At 42.3% G+C, this 22,907-nt stretch overlaps 2 protein-coding genes across 4 annotated transcripts in view; one reads left to right on the top strand and one right to left on the bottom strand.

Annotated features, from left to right (window-relative positions):
* Positions 1-12,918, bottom strand: part of GRAP2 (GRB2 related adaptor protein 2) — a 49,701-nt gene extending 36,783 nt beyond the window's left edge. The window contains exon 1 of the mRNA XM_083462400.1: positions 12,667-12,918. The gene's annotated coding sequence lies outside the window, so the exon portion shown is untranslated. The remainder of the gene's footprint in view (positions 1-12,666) is intronic.
* A 2,610-nt stretch (positions 12,919-15,528) lies between these two features.
* Positions 15,529-22,907, top strand: part of ENTHD1 (ENTH domain containing 1) — a 30,542-nt gene continuing 23,163 nt past the window's right edge. For 2 of the 3 annotated variants that reach the window (XM_083462331.1, XM_083462329.1), the window contains exons 1-3: positions 15,529-15,619; positions 18,880-18,964; positions 20,351-20,810. In XM_083462331.1, coding sequence (XP_083318457.1) covers positions 20,462-20,810 — 349 coding nt within the window. In that variant the 5' untranslated portion in view covers positions 15,529-15,619; positions 18,880-18,964; positions 20,351-20,461. Of the gene's footprint in view, positions 15,620-15,953; positions 16,122-18,879; positions 18,965-20,350; positions 20,811-22,907 lie in introns of all 3 variants that reach the window. The other variant, XM_083462330.1, reaches the window with a different exon arrangement.

Raw genomic sequence — 22,907 nt, 5'->3', positions numbered from 1 at the left:
TAATGTCACTGTGCACTGAGCTGACATTTTCAGTGAACAATTTATAATGAGGCCTACAGTTTCTTGCTTGATGGTAACAGCAAACTGAGGACTCAGCATTTTATATGTATAGTTACTTTTTCCTAATGTAAATTACTTTACACTCATCAACACTGAATTTCATCATTTTATTGCCCACTCACCTAGTTTTGCAAAACCCTCTAGTAATTCATGATACTCTGCTTCTGACTTGACTATTTCATTAATTTTGCAAACCCTACAAGTGTTACTGGCTTGCAGTTCACCTTCCTGCTCACATTGCTCATCAATGCATTAAATAATGGCAGTCCCAATACAGAATCTTGGAGAACACACACACACACCCTAGGTACATTTTCTGCTTTGCTACATAGCTAGTACTAATTAGAAAGGATCCAGCTGTGTGGCTTACCATGAAAATTACTTTTATTAATGCAATATGAAATGCTTTGGAATAATAGGTAAAAGCTTAACTACTTTTAAAAATCATTTTAAAACAGACGACCATTTACTATTTTCAGATGCAGCATAATGTAAAACAGCTTCTTGGTCAGCAGTAATAAGATATGAAGGCAGGACTCTTTAAGGAAATGGTGGTGGGTGGATGTGCATGATTTGTCCCTGTATTTACACCAGGGGGGGCAATGAAACAACTGAGATCAGTATAAAGTAAGCACCTTTGCCCTCAGCGCTTCTTATGTCTGCGCCAAGGAGCCAGGAGCTGCAGGGGACATCAGTCCTGGCGAGGAAGCCCTGCCCACTGAAGGACTAACAGAGTCATTGACAACCTGGCACCCTCCAGATGTTTTGGGCTTCAACTCCCATCAGTCCCAGTCAGCGAAGTTGTCTAAAATATCTGGAAGGAGCCAAACTGGCAAAGGCTGGGCTAACATCTGACTTGGTCTGGCAGCCATTTCCAGGCTGAGATAATTTATTGTGAGACCAACAGTGGCCCATATTCAGCAGCAGCAGAGGGCCAATTATTTTTTAAAACCACGAGGACAGTATCTTACAACAGGTAGGTACAACATCCTACAAACACTTTCTGTCCAGGAAAGTCTCATTAGCACCTTGCCAGTCGACACTGTAAGGCTAGTGCTGCGACTGCACGTCATCTAGATTTTCTGCTAAAACTGAGGGGGGCGGGAAGGAATGCCAATTCCAGAATAAACTGCTGGAGTGGAACCAAGCTTTCCACCGGCACTTTTCATTCTTTGCCTGGAAGACAACAATTTCCTTTTTGTATGTTGGCATTCCCAGTCATTGGGTGAATGGAATCAAGGGTGATCTGGTTTTCTGAAAGGGTCCAATACATGGTGGATTTCATAACCCCCGTGCACTGAATGAAGAAGCTAGATTTTCGTATAGGTGTGTGCAATAAAAGCTTATGAGGAATGTGCTGCCTTATGCAATACAAAAGGCTATAATGTCAGCCCGGGCTTCTATTCTGCAGAATAATTATGCTTCCTGGAAAAGTATAGTCCTTAATAGGACACAGAGAGAATAATGATACAGAAGATTAGGCACTGAACTTGGACAAGGTTCAGATTCAGTTTCCATCTGATGGTATCTCTTTCTTCAGGCTTTTCATATCAGAAAATGGAAAAATTGGGGGACTTCTGCTGTCCTTCCTTTTGGCTGACTTGGAAGTCCAATATCTAAAATGCAAGTCATTTTCCACATCCAATTAGGGAGCGACTTGCCCTCTCAGGAACTAATAACCTGGATGAACTTTGCCTTCTCCTCAACATTCTGAAATATTTTATATTATTACCTACAAGCTTCATCTAATAAGGTGTAGCTGCTTCATTGGTCTCCTAGCTATTCTCAACCCACTGTCATTTTTTCGAGCCTTTATCATTCTGTTTCTCTTGTACTTTGGGGAAGAGATGAATCCCTTCTGACTTTCTTTGTCAGCTGAGATATTTTTGGGAAGGCAGCCTTTTTATGATACAAAAGTGGGCCAAGCTTTCAAAAGGACCACCACACCCGACACACACACCACAGTAACTTTCTAAGTTGTAATCAAAACAAGCGCTAATTTCTAAGGTAATTTATGCATTAGCCATATTTGACAGAGGAACGTGAAAGCTGCAGGTGCCGCTGCAAAACACTAAACAACGTGCTCTTCATCCGGGCCAATAAATTAATGAATCCCTAAAATTACTTGATGTAATGATGTCAACAATATATAAAACCTCCATGCTCACATAATGTGCAACCATAATAAGGTATAGAAAGTGCCTGGGTACTGAATTCATTTTGAAAAGGTGTGTGGGGGGGGATAGTAGAAAAATCTCACTATACTAAAGAAAAGACAGCAAATGTAAAATGAAACTGGACAACATTGCAAAATAAACACCTTGTAAGTATCCAATCAACCCTTCATGCCAAACAGCAGTATAATAAACAGCAGAACAATTGCAACCTCAGATCAATGCTGCTGCTGCTCCTTCTGCCATGCTTGGCCACGCTCTGCAGAAATCCCTACTCTGCCTGCTGAAAGTGCAATGGGGGGCACACTTCTGGTGCTAATGAACAATTATAAGACCCCAAAATGAGGTGTCACAAGGGAAGAGGGGGGTTGATGATGCAGACTTTGAATCCAAAGCTTGCTTCTTTCCCAGAAAGGGGCCCAATGTGAACCCCTGAACTGCACAAGCTGGTGCAGAGAATATTGGTGGGAATATTGTTCCCTCCTGAGCTTCAGCAGCTGGCAGGGCTGCAGCTCCCCCCGTGCCCCCCCTGTTATTCAGTCTTGGGGAAAAGTTAAACAACTACAACGCCCAAAGTTTTGCATGGGCATATTTAATCCTTTGAAAGATGAACACATTCAATAGTGCTTCAAATGGCGCTTTGCAATGTGGTGGAGTGCTAGGTACCCTCCACCACACAGTGGCATTCAGCTGGGGATGCTGGCAACCCTCCAGAGAACTGCCTCACAAGCCATTGGCTGGTTACCTGTAAAGTGATGATAAGTAGTTACAAAGGTATCGGAGCTGACATAGAGAAGGATAAAGCAAGATACCTTGCCACACCCTTCCTTACCTTGGCACCCTTCCAGCTGAGGATTCAGGCAAAATACATATCAATACTTCACTTAACAGATTGGTACATCCTAGACAAGGTATCAGCAACCACACTGTCCTTCCCAGGAAGGGAGGGAGGTGGGACCAATTCGGATGGTCCGCCCCCGCCACTTAATGGATCCAAATGGTTTCCAGAGAGTGGTAGGGGATGCTTTAGCCCATGTTGATGGCCTTTCAGCTGATTCCCTGGTGGCCCGCTGGAATGCAGAGTTAACCAGGGCTATCGACTGTCTGGCTCCGAAGCGCCCTCTCCGATTGCATGGAGCCCGGACAGCCCTGTGGTTTTCTTCGGAGCTGAGGGTGCTGAAACAATTGCTGAGATGGCTAGAGCGTCGGTGGCAGAAAACTCACTCCGAATCTGACCGGACACAGGTTAGAGCTCAGCGTCGAGCCTACCAAGTGGCGATAGCGGCGGCGAAGAAGACTTTCTTCACCGCCTCTATTGCATCTGCAGAAAATAGTAGCAGGAGACTCTTTCAGGTGGTTCGCAATTTAACGGAACCACCTTTACCACCGGGGCCTTGTAAAGACCCCAAGATCTCCTGCAATGATTTTGCTAAGTTTTTTGCAGATAAAATCACTCATATTCGGAAGGAGCTAGACACCACCGTGGGAGCAGGGCCGGGGCGGGAGAGTGCTAGAGCTCTGTCTGGTCAAGTTGCACGGAATCAATTTCAATCCGTTACCCCCGAGGATGTGGACAGGCTGCTTGGACGCGTGAAACCAACTACCTGTCTCCTTGATCCTTGCCCATCCTGGCTAATAAAAGCAAGCCGGGAAGGGCTGGGCGATGGGCTCTGAGGGGTGGTGAATGCTTCCCTCTGTGAGGGAACATTCCCAGATTCGCTGAAAGAGGCAGTCATTAAACCGCTTCTTAAAAAACCATCTTTCGACCCGGCCAGTATGGCCAACTATTGCCCAGTCTCAAATCTTCCATTCTTGGGCAAGGTGATTGAGCGCGTGGTTGCTCAACAACTCCAGGCACGCCTGGAGGATGTGGACCATTTGGATCCCTTCCAATCGGGATTCAGGCCTCACCATGGGACTGAAACTGCCTTGGTCGCGCTGGTTGATGATCTCCGGGCGAGCTAGGGACAAAGGTGAGAGGTGTTTCCTGGTTCTGCTGGATCTCTCAGTGGCCTTTGATACAATCAACCATAACATCCTTCTGGACCGTCTAGAGGGGCTGGGAGCTGGGGGCACTGTTATACAGTGGTTTCGCTCCTTCCTCCTGAGCCGTGTTCAGAAAGTGGTGGTGGGGGATGAGTGTTCAGACCCCTGGGCACTCACTTGTGGGGTGCCTCAGGGTTCTGTCCTCTCCCCCATGCTATTTAACATCTATATGAAGCCGCTGGGAGAGATCATCAGGGGGTTTGGACTGGGTGTCCATCAATATGCAGATGATACCCAGCTCTACCTCTCTTTCAAATCAGAACCAGTGAAGGCGGTGAAGGTCCTGTGTGAGTGCCTGGAGGCGGTTGGAGGATGGATGGCGGCTAATGGATTGAAGTTGAATCCTGACAAGACAGAAGTACTGTTTTTGGGGGACAGGGGGCGGGCTGATGTGGAGGACTCATTGGTCCTGAATAGGGTAACTGTGCCCCTGAAGGACCAGGTGCGCAGCCTGGGAGTCATTTTGGACTCACAGCTGTCCATGGAGGCGCAGGTCAATTCTGTATCCAGGGCAGCTGTCTACCAACTCCACCTGGTACGCAGGCTGAGACCCTACCTGCCCGCGGACTGTCTCGCCAGAGTGGTGCATGCTCTAGTTATCTCCCGCTTGGACTACTGCAATGCGCTCTACGTGGGGCTACCTTTGAAGGTGACTCGGAAACTACAACTAATCCAGAATGCGGCAGCTAGACTGGTGACTGGGGGCGGCCGCCGAGACCACATAACACCGGTCTTGAAAGACCTACATTGGCTCCCAGTACGTTTCCGAGCACAATTCAAAGTGCTGGTGTTGACCTTTAAAGCCCTAAACGGCCTCGGCCCAGTATACCTGAAGGAGCGTCTCCACCCCCATCGTTCTGCCCGGACGCTGAGGTCCAGCGCCGAGGGCCTTCTGGCTGTTCCCTCATTGCGAGAAGCAAAGCTACAGGGAACCAGGCAGAGGGCCTTCTCGGTAGTGGCGCCTGCCCTGTGGAACGCCCTCCCATCAGATGTCAAAGCGATAAATAACTACCTGACATTTAGAAGACATCTTAAGGCAGCCCTGTTCAGGGAAGTTTTTAATTTGTGATATTTTACTGTATTTTTGGTTTCTATGGAAGCCGCCCAGAGTGGCTGGGGAAACCCAGCCAGATGGGCGGGGTACAAATAATAAATTATTATTATTATTATTATTATTATTATTATTATTATTATTATTATTACTACTACTACATTGGCAGGAAGTGCTAGGAAGGAAAGGCAGTGCAAATCAGCCAAGTCTAGCCACCACTAGGGCCATTTCAGGGCATTTAGGAAAATCAAAATAGTGGGTGGGAGCTGGAAATGTTGTTTTAAAGGTGATCTCAGGGAAAGTATTAGCGCTAGACTGTGCCATAGACCTGGGGCCTGGCAGCTGCGCTAGAATGCCAAGTGCTCATGCTGGCCTTAATAAAAATGCAACAAAGCACACCATAATAGCAGCAGCACCAAAGTACGAGGGAAACCCAAAACACAGAAATTCAAGCACAAAGGACACATTTGTTAATATCAAGGGTAGTTACCACAGTAGGAGTAAGTAGCATAGTGACACTTTTTGTGGCAGGTAATTTAAGATACTACTACCAACACTACTACTAATAGTAATAATAATTCTATATACTGCTTAATACCAAGATAGACACCTAAGCTGTTTACAGATATAATTTTGAATAGCTAGAGGGTATTTGTGAGTTCTGTTTTGACATTTAGCTTTTCTTTTCTTTTCTTTTCTTTTCTTTTCTTTTCTTTTCTTTTCTTTTCTTTTCTTTTCTTTTCTTTTCTTTTCTTTTCTTTTCTTTTCTTTTCTTTTCTTGAAGCCTAATACCAGTTGATAGTTCCACAGGAAAACAATTGCATACTGATTTTGGAAGACACCATGCACATGCTTCCAAGGAAAAATGTGTTTACAAGTATAAAACCATTGGATTCCCCCGATGAGCAATTTGCTCAAAGTATGTTAGGATTTATACAGGCAGCATTAACAAATTTGTCTCCTGCTGCACTTGTTAAACTTCTGCTTTTTCTGTTTGACAATTACGGGAAGAACACTTTGCTACAATGGTAATGAATTCAAAGTATATTTGAAAACAAAGACAAGTTGCTTGTGTCTTATTTTAAATGAAGCTGTGGCGGTAAATACATTTAGACAACTGTGAAACAAGAGCAGGAAAGGTGGGGAAATAGGTGGCATCCAGCTATTAGTCTTACTATTAGGTGTTAGCATTTCTGCAATGTTAAAGGTTAAAGGTTATTTGCAAATAATGTGTGCTTGCCACTAAGAGAATAAATGGTGTTTCCCTGTTCACACCACCAATGCTAGCTTTGGAATTGAGGCAGGCTGCTAACATACTCTCTGTTTTCTTATTTCTGTATAGCTGACCTGTGATCTCATAGGCGTAATAATGTATATTTCTCAACAAGCCTCTGAAGTTAATCTCTTCTGCTGCTATATTTAAATAGTTCTGAAAAGGCCTGCCTAATCTGATGATAACAATTACATTTTCAAAGAGGGCTCAAATGCAAAGGCAATGGCTTCTTTAGAGATTTGACTTTTTTTTTTTGCAGGAGAACAGTATTCCACTGACTCTAGCTTTGATGATAATGATCATTTTCCCATGACAAGGACAAAACCATGGCTGCTTTAATTAGCAGGCTCCATGTAGCTCATCTAGCCAGAAGTCAATGCTGGAAGAATTTGAATAAGGCCACACAGTCACTATAACATCCTTTCCTATACTGCAGGGATAATATCCTGAAGGCTGAAAGCCATTAACCACTGCAACTATTTTATTATCTAGTTTCAACCAGTGTTGTACTGTACTTCACTGTACAGTTTGGGGAAGGGATGTAGCTCAGAGGTAGAGAAACTGTCTTGCATACAGAAGATCCCAGATCCAATCTGATGCATCTCCAGGAAGGATGAGGAATCCCTCGCCTGAAGCCCTGGTGAGCCACTGCATGTCAGCATGGATGATACTGAGCTATATGGACTAGTGGCCAGATTCAGTATAAGAGAGTTTCCTATGTTTGTATGCTTTTATTTCAAACTAGCAAGAGTCCCATCAGATCTGATGGGCGTGGAGGGGCAAAACGCCTCCTTGTTATCAGAGGACCCAGTCATGGCTACGGTGTGGAAGATGGGAGAGCAGATTAAAAGGGCAGGGCATGCAAAGATTCAGGTAGGTAGCCGTGTTCGCCTGACGCAGTCGAAATAAATAAATAAAACTAATTTAAAAAATAAAAAATTGTCCAGTAGCACTTTAGGGACCAACTAAGTTAGTTCTGGGTATAAGCTTTTGTGAAGAAGTGTGCATGCACACAAAAGCTTATACCCAGAACAAACTTAGTTGGTCTCTAAGGTGATACTGGACATTTTTAAAAAATTTTACATTTATTTTGAGGGCATGCTAAGTGAGAGCAGGATCCCAGGGGGAAGAAGCCACAAACGAGGCTGGGAGCAGATTGCAAGTCTTCTGGGCAGCACCACTCCCCCAACAACCTCATTCAAGAGGCCAAAGTTTCCCCATCCTTCGTCAAGTCAGAAGGTCATATAATATCAGATTGGTTTTGAAAGATGCCAACATATGTAGCACATGCATAAACAGCAACAGCAGCACTATCTGGCAGATTGAAATCGACTGGAATTTATGCTCAAGCCTTTTTGCTGAACGACACTGGTTCTCAAAGGGTGTGGCAGGAGAGGATGACAAGCGTGACAGGAAGATTCAAGGTCAACCAAAGAAATATTTAAACATTTCACTGTAGTATAGTATAGTATAATATTTTTTTATTTTATTTGCAGAATATGGAATAATAGCTGATCTTCATCAACCAATGGCCACAACAGCTTGAAGTCAATTGCAGCCCAGTTTAAGCCTCTAGTGCAGGCTTCCTCAGCCTCAGCCCTCCAGATGTTTTTGAGACTACAATTCCCATCATCCCTGAACACTGGTCCTGCTAGCTAGCGATCATGGGAGTTGTAGGCCAAAAACATCTGGAGGGCCGAGGTTGAGGAAGCCTGCCCTAGTGACGAAACTCATTTTGGATATACAAGCAGAAACAGTATCCATGCCTCTTTTCAAGAGTACTGTCTACTTCTACATTTCTTAATGACATATTGTTGTGAACAGGGATTTTCAAGATCAGAAAAGAGAAAGGCTTCTTTGTGTTATTGAGGAGATGATTTTTTCTCAAATTAGACCTAATATAAATGAGATTACCCAGCAAAGCAAGCTCACACCTCTCACTGAGTTTGTATAATACTTAAAGCACATATAGTATGTAAAAGGCTTGTTTATAATTATATTTTGGAAATGAATCATGTACTTACGTAGCTACATTGTTTTATACTTTCTGGCTGTCCCCTGATCATATTATAAAGTAGCTGTGTTCTATGTTATAAATCAAGCATTGCTGGAGTTGTTTCTTTTTGTTTTCCGATGTATTTATCAATAAAAAATTGGGTGTTGAGGGAGGAAATTTTTATTTGGGAAGTGTGGCTCAGAGAAAAACGTTTGAGAACCACTGCTGTACGACCCTGTCATATCACTTCTTAATAATGCCTCAACATGCGCATCTGAAGAATAACAACATTCATCTTATTTATTCATTCTAATCCACCCAGGCTAATGGATCATGATAATGAGAATGCAAGTTTACAGGGCTCATGGACAATTAAAGCAGAAGTAATAAAGGCTTCCTCCTTCCCTTTGCTGGAATTATGTGAACTATTACTAGGGAAGAGAAGACCAAGCAAGGGTGATCCTGAAAAGTACACCAAATCACAAGGAATGTTTTAAAAAGTCTTCCTTTATTGTTCTGATTTTGTATCATTTTTAAAAGTAATTTAAATTCTAAATGGCTTTGAAAAAATGCTAAATAAAAGTGTGTGTGTTGTTGAGTGACTGGAAGAGGCAGGCATTTAAGGTTGGGGTCCCCAATGTGGCACCTGTGTGCATTATTTATTTTGTGGTTTTATATTTTGATTTTGTGCTGTGAACCTTCAGGTAGAGGGCAGTATATAAATTCAAACAACAACAACAACAGTGCCCTTAAGCACCCCCCCCCCACTTAGCACCTGCCATCCCATTTTTAAAATTAAATAGGTTTTTTTTTGTTATTTGATGGGTGTGCCTTTTGGGGGGGGATGCTGTCTGCTTTTGTCTGTGTTTTAATTGTTGGGGCCAATAGTTGTTTTGTCTGTTTCTTTGGGTGTGTGTGGGTGTTCTGAGTATTGCTTGATTTTCTTCTGCAAAAAAGGTACAGTGGTACCTCGGGTTAAGTACTTAATTCGTTCCGGAGGTCTGTACTTAACCTGAAACTGTTCTTAACCTGAAACACCACTTTAGCTAATGGGGCCTGCTGCTGCTGCTGCGCTGCCAGAGCATGATTTCTGTTCTCATCCTGAAGCAAAGTTCTTAACCCGAGGTACTATTTCTGGGTTAGCGGAGTCTGTAACCTGAAGCGTATGTAACCCGAAGTACCACTGTATTTCACGATTCCCTCAACCAATTTCCAAATGTGCCTGGCAGGCCCCAAAAGGCTGGGGGACTCCTGACTTTAAGCCATCTGTGAGCTCATTTGTTGGCATCTAGTCAGGTGAATTGACAGACAATGACCTGCATTGACAGTCAAAGTTGGGTTACTACAAGGGGGGGGGGGCATTTTAAACTGAAAGGAAGCCCAGAAGGGGGAAGGTGAGAAGTAGCAATAATCACAACAGGTGTAACAACTTAGTGCCCTGCAGATTTGATGAGAGCTAATAATAGTGAACAGCCAAAGCTCTTGGCATTACCGAGGCCATCTTTCAGCAATTACCTACACCGGAAATTGCATTTTTGAAGGTAGTAAGAGAAAATTAATGCCTGAATGGGAATCTCATGCAGTTGACACTGCGTCAGACCTTTTTGTTCCAGGTGGATCATGGGGCTTTGGCTACAGCTTCCTGTGTTTGATGGCACTCTGCTGCCTCTTAAGTCAGCTAGCTAATTTCTAGGATGGCCCCATTGCCACAAGGAGAAAATGGTCTGAATGGGAGAGGATTAAATTTACTCTGTCAAAAAATAGTAATAACCCAGAACTGTAAATTGAACCAATTGAAGATAATGGAGATTGGGGCGGGGGGGGGGGGGAGAGAGATGGAACACAAGTAACAGAGTGATCCACCCGGTGATTCAAGAAGTTAAATTAGAAGAGCAGCAAAAATAAAAAATACACAGGAAAATAAAATCACACTCCCCGATTTTTTTTTCTTTTTAAAAAAATAAAGAGTGAAGAGAATGTAGGCAGGAAGGTGGGCCATTTGAAGGCGCTCTAATCCAACACAAACTGTTATTTCCACTCCCAATAATATTGGGAATATCACACTAGTGTAAAAATGACATTGTATGTGCAGCATCTTTCATCTCACTTAGAATCATAGAAAAGGAAGGTACCCCAAAGGGGAATCTAGTCCAACCCCATGCAATGCAGCAATCATTCCAGACAATTCAAGAAGTTGAAAAAAGCCGTTCAAAGTACAACAACAAGAAGGGATGAACTATAAACGTAACAGTGATCCCCTCATCTGCTTTGAATAGCTCTCCCATTGAAAGAGCAACAGTTTGTTGTACAAGGGGAGATAAAAAAAAACCAACCCACCTTCTCATACTGTGCAAAACCAGCAGAATACAGCAGGGTGGCGAGGGGGTGGGGTTAGAATGAAGTTTCTGCACGGCAGATACTCTGCTACAGCAGTGGCTAACCTGTGCCTTCCAGATATTGCTGAACTACACCACACACCCCGTCACCCCTGACCATTGGCTATGTTGGCTGGATCTGATGGGAACTGGGGTTCAACAACACCTGGAGAGCCACAGGTGAGCCACCCCTGACCTACTTTCACACCATGCCACATCCTGGTGCAGTTGCCTCCCTTTGGTATAATGTCCTTTGAAATTTGAGAAGACTCATAAGAATGACTTTCAAAGAACTGATTATGTTTGTTTGGGGACCAAGTCTCAACAGCCCATTTCTCTTCCCTTTGCCCTAACTGCAAATACAAAGTCATTTGGTCAATTTATGACCCAGACCGAACTATCCCCACATGTACAGCTGAAAAGCTTTCCAGGGCTAAGGCTACTTTGTGCTGGTTCGAAGCTGGATTCTCTTCTACATTGCCTAACTTTCTTCTATGTATTTTCCTGCCTATACCCTAAGGGCTGAACCAGTAGCTTGTCCTTGTGCTGCTGTCTCGCTTTATTTTATTTAACAAAACTGCAGCACAAGGACAAGCTGCTGGCTTAGCTTTTAGGTTCAGCTGGCAGTAGTGGTGGGTGTCAGATTGAGACTGTGCGGGGAGTAGCGTTTTAACCCTTGCGCCACCATAGTCTCACTCTGAATCAGGAGCCATTGCACCTGTCATCTGCAACAAGTGGAAGCTCTCATTTGCAGCATAGCAGCTGCTGGGGGGGAGGGGGGAGGATTCTGATTACGACTGTGGAAGCGACAAAGAGTTACACCCCCCCATCTCTCAACTCATAGTCCTGGTCTGGGTCATGGTGCACACACAAACACACACAAACCTCACCCTGTCCTAAGACCAGCTATTTGTTAAATAAAAGCTAACTTTGCAGCGATAAGCTATGTGACAAGTATCACATCTGCTTCGACCCTAACAGTGCGCTCAGATGTGGAATTATGACAGGAATGTTGCCAAAATGGACACAACAGGCAGCTATCAACATGCAAACCCCAAGGTTTGCAGAAGTGGGGGCAGGAATTGTTTGGAAATGTAAACCCAGGGGGACCCCCTCCCCCCAAAAAACCATCCCAGTGAGGACTGAGCATGTTCAGCACCCAGGGAATGCAGGGGGTGGGGGAGAAAGAAATAGAAAACTTTGGTGGGAGAGGCAGAATGGAATGGAATATCCTGAAATAAAACATGGCTGGCTAGTAGAGATGGACAAATCTGTCAATTTCAATATCTAGCGGTTTCTCATTTGTCCAATCTTAAGTTCAATTCTCCACATTTCCACATCTGTATTTTTTTTTTAAGACTGCATGAAGATTCACCAGCATTTTAACATGAATGTAGCCTAACTTACGCATTTGTATGCAATTTTCCCTAGTATATGCATTTTGTACCTGTTGCTTGACTGGAGAACAGCAGTGCAAAATTCAGAAAAGTGCAAATTTTTAAGGATGTTTTGGTCCACATATTATTTTGGAAAGTGTGAATTATATAGGTTATGCTAACTATTTTGAATCTATCCCCCATTCCCACTGGCTAGAGCACTCGGCAGGATCACGGTGTATTGCAGCCCTTTATTGCAGGTCTTACCCATTCTGCCTAATGTTCATTAATCATAATCAAGCATTAACCACATACCTCTGGTAGCAGATTGGGCTGGAAAAAAGAGGTGACTTGCTCCTCTTTACTAGATCTCGTCCTTGCAGAATTTACGAAGTAAAACTATGATGGAGTTCCATGACACATGACCAGCCTTACTCTCTCCTTCAGACTAGACCCTTGCAAAGTAATTTTTTTTCAAAGACATTCACTGTCACACTAGGCTTTCACCACTTACGACTCCCCCCTCCTTTACCCACTTGCAAGGAGGTTCAGCCAATCACACAATTAAGAAGGAAACCACAATCACAAGCCATGGAGGAACTCAGATGTGACAACTCGGAAAGCTGGGTGTTGGCTAAGAGCTAGTTAACTGCTGTGGTTCTCATTATTTTTTCTCACTGTCAAGTGATGTATGGTTTTGCAGTTCCGTGAAGCTCAGAAATTTCCCTGTGCATGGGGTTGCCACATCTCTGGTATATTTGGATTTCCTCTTATTTTACAACGTCACAGAGCATGGGAAATGATCAGTGGCATAACGGGGAAATTTGGGCGGTGTGGTGGGGAACAGAGGGGCAAAGTATCTTTCTAGGTGGGTGAAGAAGAACAGCATATATTCATGACAAGAGTTCAGAAATGGGGGGGGGGGACGAGTGGTGGGTGAGCTCCTTGCTTGTGTGTGGGGGGGAACCCCTAATATTAAGAAACACATTGCCTTTGAACACAGAAGTTCCATTTAGCTATCATGGCTAAAAGCTCTTGAAAAAATCTATCTGACATGAATATATATGATCTCTGTCTAAGCCAGGGACCCACCAGCTGTTGTCACACCACAATTCCCATTAGCCCCAGCCAGCATTCCAACGGTCAGGGTCATGGGAACAGTAGTCCAATACCATTTGGAAGGCCATTTGTTCCAAATCGAAGCCACTGGTTGTTACTGCCGGCAATCACCAGTGTTGGGAAACTATTTGTGCATCTCCTGTGTAATATCTAGTTTGTTCTATAGGGACTGAAGAATGCTATTTGCTACACTGAATTGGCAATAGCATTGCATTTCCCTCCAATGAATAATAGCCACTTCACTGGAAAGGATAGGATGAGGGATGATCTTCATTGGGATTGAAACATGTGAGGAAAGGGTTAGGCCTCCCAAAGGCTCAAAACCTAGACACATTAATCACATTAATGCAATATAGTGTCATGCTTAATTTGGCAACCCACACTAAAATGATAGAATTTGCTACCGTGAGTTTTAGTAATGGCCACCAACTTTGTTTAGGAATATAAGTGAGGAAAGTTCTGTAGCGCTCACACCCTACTTATGGGCTTCCCATGGGCCACTGTGCACAGAATATTATACTAGATGGACCCTCAATTTGATCCACCAGGGATCTTCTTATGTTCTTGATGATGATGATGATGATGATGATAATAATAATTTTGTTATTTATACTCCACCCCTCTGGCTGGGTTTCCCCAGCCACTTTGTGCAGCTTACAACATATCTAAAAACATGAAATCACAATGTTTGAGAACCTAAATTTCTGCTGAATTGTGGCCTCTAGATTTATTTTCTGAGCTATATACTGGATGCTTAAAATTAAGGCTGCATCCACACACACTGGTAATTTGACAGATTATCATAACATTGCCTTAAAAAATCACCATAGCTTTCATACTTTTGAAAGAATATCTCTGTTTACATGTTTGTCAATGTGATATGTGTTTCATAGCAAACAATCCCACCTTCTGGTGGGAGCATGGTAGGAAAGTCAACCTAAATGTGGAAAAGCAGATAGTACGAGATGGAGCTGTCAGAATCACGAAAAGGAACGTCTCTCTAGGTTGTGATTTGACGTTCTGATTAATAAATCACAGTACTGCTGGGAAAGTTGTGTACACATATTTATCAGTGCAAACAATGGACAATGTCAAGGCAGATGCATGATTGCATCTGGTTGCTAGTTATGCAGCTTCTCAGCTACTCCTCACATTTCTTTATTTAAAATCTGTCTTTCAACTAAGATCAAAGTTATATATATCATATAACAACACACTAAAATTATTTAAAAAACACTCTACAAAGGCTAATCAGCAGCAGCATTAATCCTAGTAGAGTCAATCATATCAGCATAATCTTTGTAGCATCAATATTAATCATTTCAGAAGCAACAAGGTGAAGCTAATCAGGAGATTTCCATCACAGGGCTGACTTGGACTAGTAGCTAAAAGCCTACAAGGAATCCTAGATAGGGCGTTTCACATACTGTACTAGATATGCATATTCCCATGTTTCTAGTAACTGACATGTGGTTAGATTCATATTTGTTATGTCATGTACAGATCTACCATCTGGCCCAAACTTGGCCAGCTGTGACCATCCAGGTGGAGAACGGCAAACAGCACCACAGTTTCAATTCCCAAATGATAGAATCAAAACCAAATCTTTACCCAGTACTGCAGATATCAATCTCCCATCCTAAAAATTTAGATGCAGTTTAATCTTTGTTAGTAGGAAACACTCATGCAAATACATTTGTCAGTTCACACCAAATCTCAAACCAGAGGAGTGAACTAGACACCTACGTAGTTCTGGCCTAGGTCAAACAATCTTTCATTTTAAAAATCAGCACAGTACACTTGTTATCAAGGCTAGCCAGTGATTAGCAGGCTGCACAATTCTGCACACAAGTTGTTCCTTATTTTCAGCCTGGGAAGGAAACTGCTCAGTTCTTGCGGAACTGGGTGACTGCTGCTGGAAATGCTATCTGTCAGATATTGGGAATTGTAGAAGGTAGGGCCTAGGACAAGTGACAGAAGCTGTGGACCAACCAATCTCTAAATGGCAAACAAGGAAATGGGAGGGGCTTTAGAATCAACGTTCTGATTGGAAGGTGAGTAGGAGTGGGTGGGCTCTGCAAATGACTGATGGCAGTTTCAAATACATGGGGGAAATGTCTTAACTGTCACAGCTGAGTTGTTTTGCCAGGTAGGACAAAATTTGTGGAGCAAAAATACTCTGAATGGGCTGTGATTGGTAGTTTGGAGAAAGCTCAGCAGAGGGTGGAATAGTTCCCTTTTGGAACCCAATTTGTACTCTCTTTTTTGGTGTGTCCCTATATACTGTGTGGCCTACTGAAAACGAACTGTCTTATTTATGTTGGATTTATAGCATTTTTACTCCACCCAGCTGAAACAAAAATCGGCAATAAGACTAATATAATATCTAATATAAGTAGCATAAGATAACCCATGTGATAATATAACAAATATGTTTTTATATACTGAGGATTGAAACTATAAAACCGTTCTGCGTGTACTAGGTTTTATTTTTTGTCATGTGAAAAAATATACCCAGGAGTGTGGGATGTTAAAAGGATTGCCATCTCCTATTTTCTAATATGTTGACGCCTTGAGTAGTGTGCCTCAGAGCATGCATAGAGGGCCTTTCTACAAAGTGAACCAGTTTATGAAGCTTTGTTTCTAGAGAGGTTAGGCAAACTTACTTGATTTTGGTTTTCATGAGCTCAGTTAAGATTATAATGTGCTGGCAAGTATTTGGGGGAAAGGTAAAATTTCCCCCAGATAATTTCTTGTGGATTTGCAACTGTTATTTATGCTTCTTTTTATTTTTATTTTATTTTATTGTAGTGTATTGGTTGAATTTTACTGCCTCCTGGAATGCTGTTGCCAAACAACTGTGTTACAATATTATGCTATATATTGACTTACGTTTGTTGGTCAGGAGAGCACTGTAAAAACAAATTATAGAAGTAGTCTCATAAAAATCAAAACAGGCTGGGATTGACTCACAAAAAAGCAGTAGGGTCAACTGTTCCTTTGTAGCAAGTTATGATTCCAACAGAGTTATCTTTGGCTTGTGAAAAAACAGATCAATATTTGCTGCTGGATAACCAATGTCACAGTGCATCTCTGCCTGAAAGGAAAGAGTGACACATACAAACCAAAGAACAAATCCTTTGATTGAAATTTTTAATAGATTCGTTGAAACACATTATAAAATGAAAATTTTCTCTGCATGAGCAATGCAGATAAAATCGGCTACATTTGAAGTGCAAACAAGGAGAAAGTGGTAGAATGTATAGTACCCATCTAATAAAGATTCCTTTCTCTCCTGTGTCTTAGCATCTTTGTTTTTTGTTTCCAACAAATCTTAATTAAAACACTACATTTTCCGTCTAGCTTACTTGAGGTTGTGTATTCTGTGATCAAAAGGATAATTATCATTGTGTATTTTTTTGAAAATTAATAAGGTAACATTTTTACTTCAAAATCCTACTTAGCCTTGGATTGAAACTTATAATAGTGGTCAGGTAACACACTTAATTGAAACTTATAATAGTGGTCAGAAAGGACAATGCTGTTAGGATACACTTGTATGCGAGATGAAAAACAAACAACACATTTGTCATGAATTTTAATATTTTGCCATTTGCGCATGTAAAATGTGATTATAGATTGTATCTCTGGCTGAGGCTGGGCGCATGTCAGAGCTTGAAATCAATTTGATACATGTTTGTGACAATATTTTCTGGTGACTCAGTCAGGAATTGCACAGAGACCTACCCACCCTGATGCCAACTAATGAAAAGAAGGGAAGGGAGATGGAGGAACATTTCATAAAAGCTGTGAACTAGCAATTCACAAGGATTTATACTCTTTGGAGGCTGCATACTCTTTTTATGCCCTCACTGCAGCAACCTAAATGCACTCCTAGTTGCTAGTGCCAGCTGTGAAACCCAACAGAGTCAAGCTAATCAGTACACAGAAACACTGTTCCACAGTTTAGCAAAGGCAATGGGCTTTGGCTTTCCTTTTTTCATTTCCTCTTAATTTTAGAGTCACTCAGGATGTTAGATGACAAGAAATGATTAGTTCATTTTCTGCAGATGCATAAAAAGCTCCTACATTTCTGCTTTGGTGATGTGAGATCAGGATCAACAGAACGCCTAGCTGGCATGGCCAAACTTGGCCCTCCAGATGTTTTGGGACTACAACTCCCATCATCCCTGATCACTGGTCCTGTTAGCTAGTGTTGATGGGAGTTGTAGTCCCAAAAACATCTGGAAGGCCAAGTTTGGCCATGCCCTAGATCTTAAATGTTCTCTCTCTCTCTCTCTCTCTCTCTCTCTCTCTCTCTCTCTCTCTCTTGCTTACATAGAGCCAGAGCAGCACCCATGAATTATTCTGATGCCGCAGAACCTACTGTGCAGATTAATAATTTGCCTAACATAGAGCAGAGTTGTTTGCACTCTCTTGTTTTATTTCAGACATGATTATTCTGATCTGCCAAACCATTGAGAATGTGCTACAAAGTTGCATGCTCCCTCCTCCCACAAAACAAAATACTTTAACTGTCAAAGTCCAGGGTAAAGAGATCTGTCTTTAGTATATGATGAAAGCTGCACAATGAATATGCTTGATGCACCTTTCCTGTTTTCCTTTGGTGTCAGAATCCTCACCTGTGGGTGAGTGTTAATCATGAATTGTCTCCAAAACCATGATTTGAAATAGGTTTGCAAACCAGTATTTGGAGCCGATCCTGACTAGTGCTAACCCATATTTTGGTTGTTGCGGCAAAGTCTCGGAAAAGGAGGAGCAAGTCTATGAGAAAGAGGGGAGGAAGGAGCATGTCCATAATCCTGTGGTTTGTAGGATCAGGAAAAGCAAAGTTTTAATGGAGCCTTTCTGTTTTGGGTGCTCTCTTATCCAAACTAAATAATACAAGCTGTAATATTATTTTAAATTTGCACAACTTTAGTTCACACAGTTCTTTGCTCAGAAGGTAAGCATTTATTATTAACATACAGATGGGAACAAAAAGCAACATAAAGGTTTTGTTCTGATAGACCAAGATTATTAAATTAGTGTCAAGGAATCCTAGTTGGAACTAGAATTAGCATCATCCCAGCTAGATGGGCAAGGTATAAATAATAAATTATTATTATATCATTCCAGTAGTGTCTTTCCCTTTTACAGATTACTAAAGATATTCATTATTGTTTTCCTCAAGTTTTCAAATATAATCACAGTATTGGTAATTTCTGATTACTGAGAAATGATATAATTATTTTGTATTATCTAGTCTATCAACCTCATCTACAGTAAGTAGCCTATTCTGTATTAGCACTTTTTTCTTGAGAGATGCTATTTGTCTTTTACTGCTGCACAGTAGACAAAATAATCCACAGGCTGCTTTCTCTACCTGTATTTCTGTCTGTCTTTCAGGTCCCAGGATTAGCCCTACTGTAAGGGAGGCTGAAGCAGCTGCCTCAGATAGCTGATTTAGAATGTCACAAAAGAGCAAAAAATGGTTGGCTATTTACTTTACTGTTGTTGTATTTTTACTGTTAGGGTGGGGGGAAGGCACTTGTGGGATTTTCTGCCTTGGGTGGCAAAATAACCTGACCAGCCTTGGGGATTATGCACCACAACTGGGAGCACAGCCTGAGTGTCATTTGCTGCTACATCTCAATCCAGATAAGACTGAGGCGCTGTTAGTGGGTGGTTCCCTAGACTGGATGGGTGGGAGATTGCCTGCTGTCGATGGGGTTACACTTCCTCTGAAGGAGCAGGTTCATAGCTTGGGGGTTCTCTTGGATCCTTTGCTCTCGCTCGAGGCTCAAGTGGCCTCAGTGCCCCTGAGTGCCTTCCATCAGCTTTGGCTGGTGGTCCAACTACGTCCCTATCTGGATGGGGATAGCCTAACTACTGTTGTCTATGCTCTGGTAACCTCAAGGTTAGATTACTGCAATGCGTTATACATAGGGCTGCCTCTGAAGACAGTTCAGAAACTTCAGCTAGTGCAGAATTCAGTGGCAAGGCTGCTCATCGGAGCAAGGCGGTTTGAGCGTATTGCACTGATCCTGGTGCGACTGCACTGGTTACCAATTAGTTTCTGGACCCTATTCAAAGTGCTGGTTTTGACCTATAAAGCCTTAAACGGCTCAGGACTGCAATACCTCAAGGACCGCCTCTTTCCATATGAACCTACCTGGAGCCTGAGATCATCTTCTGGGCAGTGGCGGAGCTAGTCGCTCGGGCACCTGGAGTGGCACACATGCTGTGCACCCAGGGGCATGGCGATCCACCCAGGTGAGTGATTGGCATGGTGCCGATCCACCCGGGGAGATTTTGTCATCCCCCTCTTGGATGACACCTGGGGCGAACTGCACCCCTTCCTACACCTCTGCTGCTGGGGCCCTTTTTCATGTGCCTCCTCCTGGAGAGGTCTGGAGGGTGGCAACATGAGAACGGGCCTTCTCTGCAGTGGCTCCCTGTCTGTGGAATGGTCTCCCCAGGGAAGTTCGCTTGGCGCCTTCGTTATACACCTTTAGGCATTAGGCAAAAACGTTCCTTTTTAACAGGCCTTTGGTTGATTTGATTGACATCCTATGCCCTTTTAAAATGTTTTTGTTTGTTTGTGGGGGGTTATCAGGTTGTTGTTTTTATTTTGATTATGTATTTTGTGGTTTTATATTTTGATTTTATTCTGTGAACCACCCTGAGACCTCCGGGTATAGGGTGGTATATAAATTCAAATAATAATAATAATCAAGCAGCAAAATATTCTGGGTCAGCTCTGGCAGAGTGTCTCTTTAAGGAAGTGGCAGCTCTGAGTTCTTTGTACCTACTCATTTCCTCTCAAAACACTTGCATGTTCTCATACAATCTCCTTCCTGCTCTTCTGTTTTTTCAGAATCTTAGTAGTTTACTCGATAGGAGAATGGAGAAAGAGAGTGACATCACAGGAAAAAACTCCCAGCATTTCTCATCCTTTTTTTAAACCAAGGAACCATTCGCTGCATTCATGGCACTCAGGAGGCATGTAAAGAACTTTGTGAAGAATTATTCTGAAGCCGAGGTAAAAGTCAGAGAAGCAACATCTAATGACCCCTGGGGCCCCTCCAGTTCTCTGATGTTAGAGATAAGTGACTTGACTTTTAATGCCGTCTCTCTTTCTGAGATTATGAGCATGATATGGCATAGGTTAAACGACCATGGAAAGAACTGGAGGCATGTGTACAAGTCTCTCACACTTTTGGATTATCTCCTCAAGAATGGATCAAAGAAAGTCATTCAGAATTGTCAAGAGGCCTTCTTTAATATCCAGGTGTTGAAGGACTTCCATCATTTAGATGAAGCAGGAAAGGATCAAGGTAAAAATATCCAAGTACTTTCAGAATTCCCTTAAAATAAAGTTGTGGTCTGTGTGAGTGTGTGTGTGTGTGTGTGTGTGTGTGTGTGTGTGTGTGTGTTGGCGGTTAGGAACATAGAAGGTACTATTATGTTTTATTATGACCTTATGTGTTGTCTTGTATTTGAAGGTCTCCAAATGATTTACATATTTATCAAATTGCTGAGGGATTAAAAAGCTATGACGCTTTAGACATGGGCAGAGGCCATAGCTCAGTACCAGCACACACTGCTGATTCACATTCACTCATCTCCATTTGAAGCACAGGGTAATAAGAGATCGGAAATGACATTGCATATTGCGCAGTAAAATCTGCTTGAACATTACCAAAAGTTGCAATAGGAGATCAAAACGGACTCATGGAGGAGCAAGTGGCTGAATATCTCATACCCTGCAAAGAGCTGAGATCCTAGATGATATGAGTCAAATAAGGATTATGAGGCCCTTTGTACAAAATGTGATATAAGGATAAATATTATTAAAGCATCCATTGCTTGAAAAAGAATATAGATGCTAACATTTTTTTTTGCCAGGCATCAAGCAGGATGGATTAAATAGGTGACATGTTGGATTAAAAGAAAATTATGTAAATTCATATATGAATCCAGTAATGCTAGAAAAACTGTTAGTGCCATGAATAATTAATGTATTGCACTAGTAAATGTATTAAATTATTAACAGCAATTGCTGAGAATATCAGCAGCTGGTAGATGAAGCAAACAGTCCATCAACTCTGAGTCTTTCTATGAATATCTGCTGTCAGATGAATTACAACCCTATATGATGCATGTAAACAAATTCCAACTGTGACAAACCTAATTTGTGCTTTAATGATTTAGATGTGCCAAGTATTTTTATTTATGTGTTCTCCAGGATGAGAAAATCGTATATTGAAGGAGAATTGCAGCATGGCTTTTGAAATACTGAAGCAAAGTTATTGTATTGTTTCATCACCTATTTACATGAGTGACAGAGCGACTTGATAATAAATAATTTCATTATTTTGCAAGACACAATGGCTGTTTAGCTTCAGATTGATAACACTTGGAACTGATACATAAATCACGATGTCAGTGATACCTAGTGTATAGCTATTTCAACTAAAAAACAATCTTTCTTTGCAGCAGAGTTTAAATTATATAAATCTATGCAGTAGGTAAAGTCATAAACTGTGGTAAAGTATATCCACAAATTGGCTAAAATATAATCTGCAATATTTGGACAGCCATATACAATGGATGCAATATATAGGCTATCATGTGTCAAGTTTGCATCCCCTCTGGACTGCAAGCACCATGCCAAGTCAGCAGAAGCAGGTCTGCTTGAGCTGTAATGGCATCTGTCGCGAGCCCTGGAGCAGTCAAGATTGGGCTTGGATTGCCAGACACAGACTCAGGAAGAGGAATAAAGGCTGGGTGGGGGGCTGAATATTGGGAAGCTGGGTTCGAGGAAGGGGAATTTCCCCTCTCCACTCTGACTTCTGCTGCACTGGGTGGTGGAGCTGGGATGCGGAGGGCTTGGAGGTGGAATTAGAGGCAGCGCCAACTGAACAGGAAGGTGCAGTCTTGTTGTCTAGAACTAGGCACTACCTTTGCAAACAGGAGCACACCCAACCTGAAGGAGCATGTATTTACAATCCAGACATTACTGCAAGAAGAGCAAGTCTTATGAACAAGCATGTTACACCTCATCTTTAAAAGCTTGGGCAGGGTGTGAAAACTTGTTGGGACATATTTGTTGCTTCCGTCTAATTCTGAACTTCTTGCCCTGTTCTCGAACTCCTGAACAATGACTTCTGGGTCTTATGTTTGCTGATGAGCCTGTAACATTATTTGCCTGAATAAATAACTCTTTCTTACAAGTAATGTCCTCCACTTGCCTGTTTTCGGATGGGAGCCAGAATAGCATCAAACTTTTTCTCCCACATGGGGAACTGAAGATGCAAACATAGGGTAGTATTCAACTACGTTTTACTCAGAATAGACAGTCATGCTCATTCATTTCAATAGACCTACTCTGAGGACAACTTAGTTGGTTACCACCCCTATATGGGACTAAA

The sequence above is a fragment of the Podarcis liolepis genome, assembly GCF_965112155.1.
Source record: "Podarcis liolepis genome assembly, chromosome: 10".
In the NCBI taxonomy this organism is placed as follows: domain Eukaryota; kingdom Metazoa; phylum Chordata; class Lepidosauria; order Squamata; family Lacertidae; genus Podarcis; species Podarcis liolepis.
Note: the sequence above shows the minus strand (reverse complement) of the source record. Positions and strands in the feature narration are given on the sequence as shown.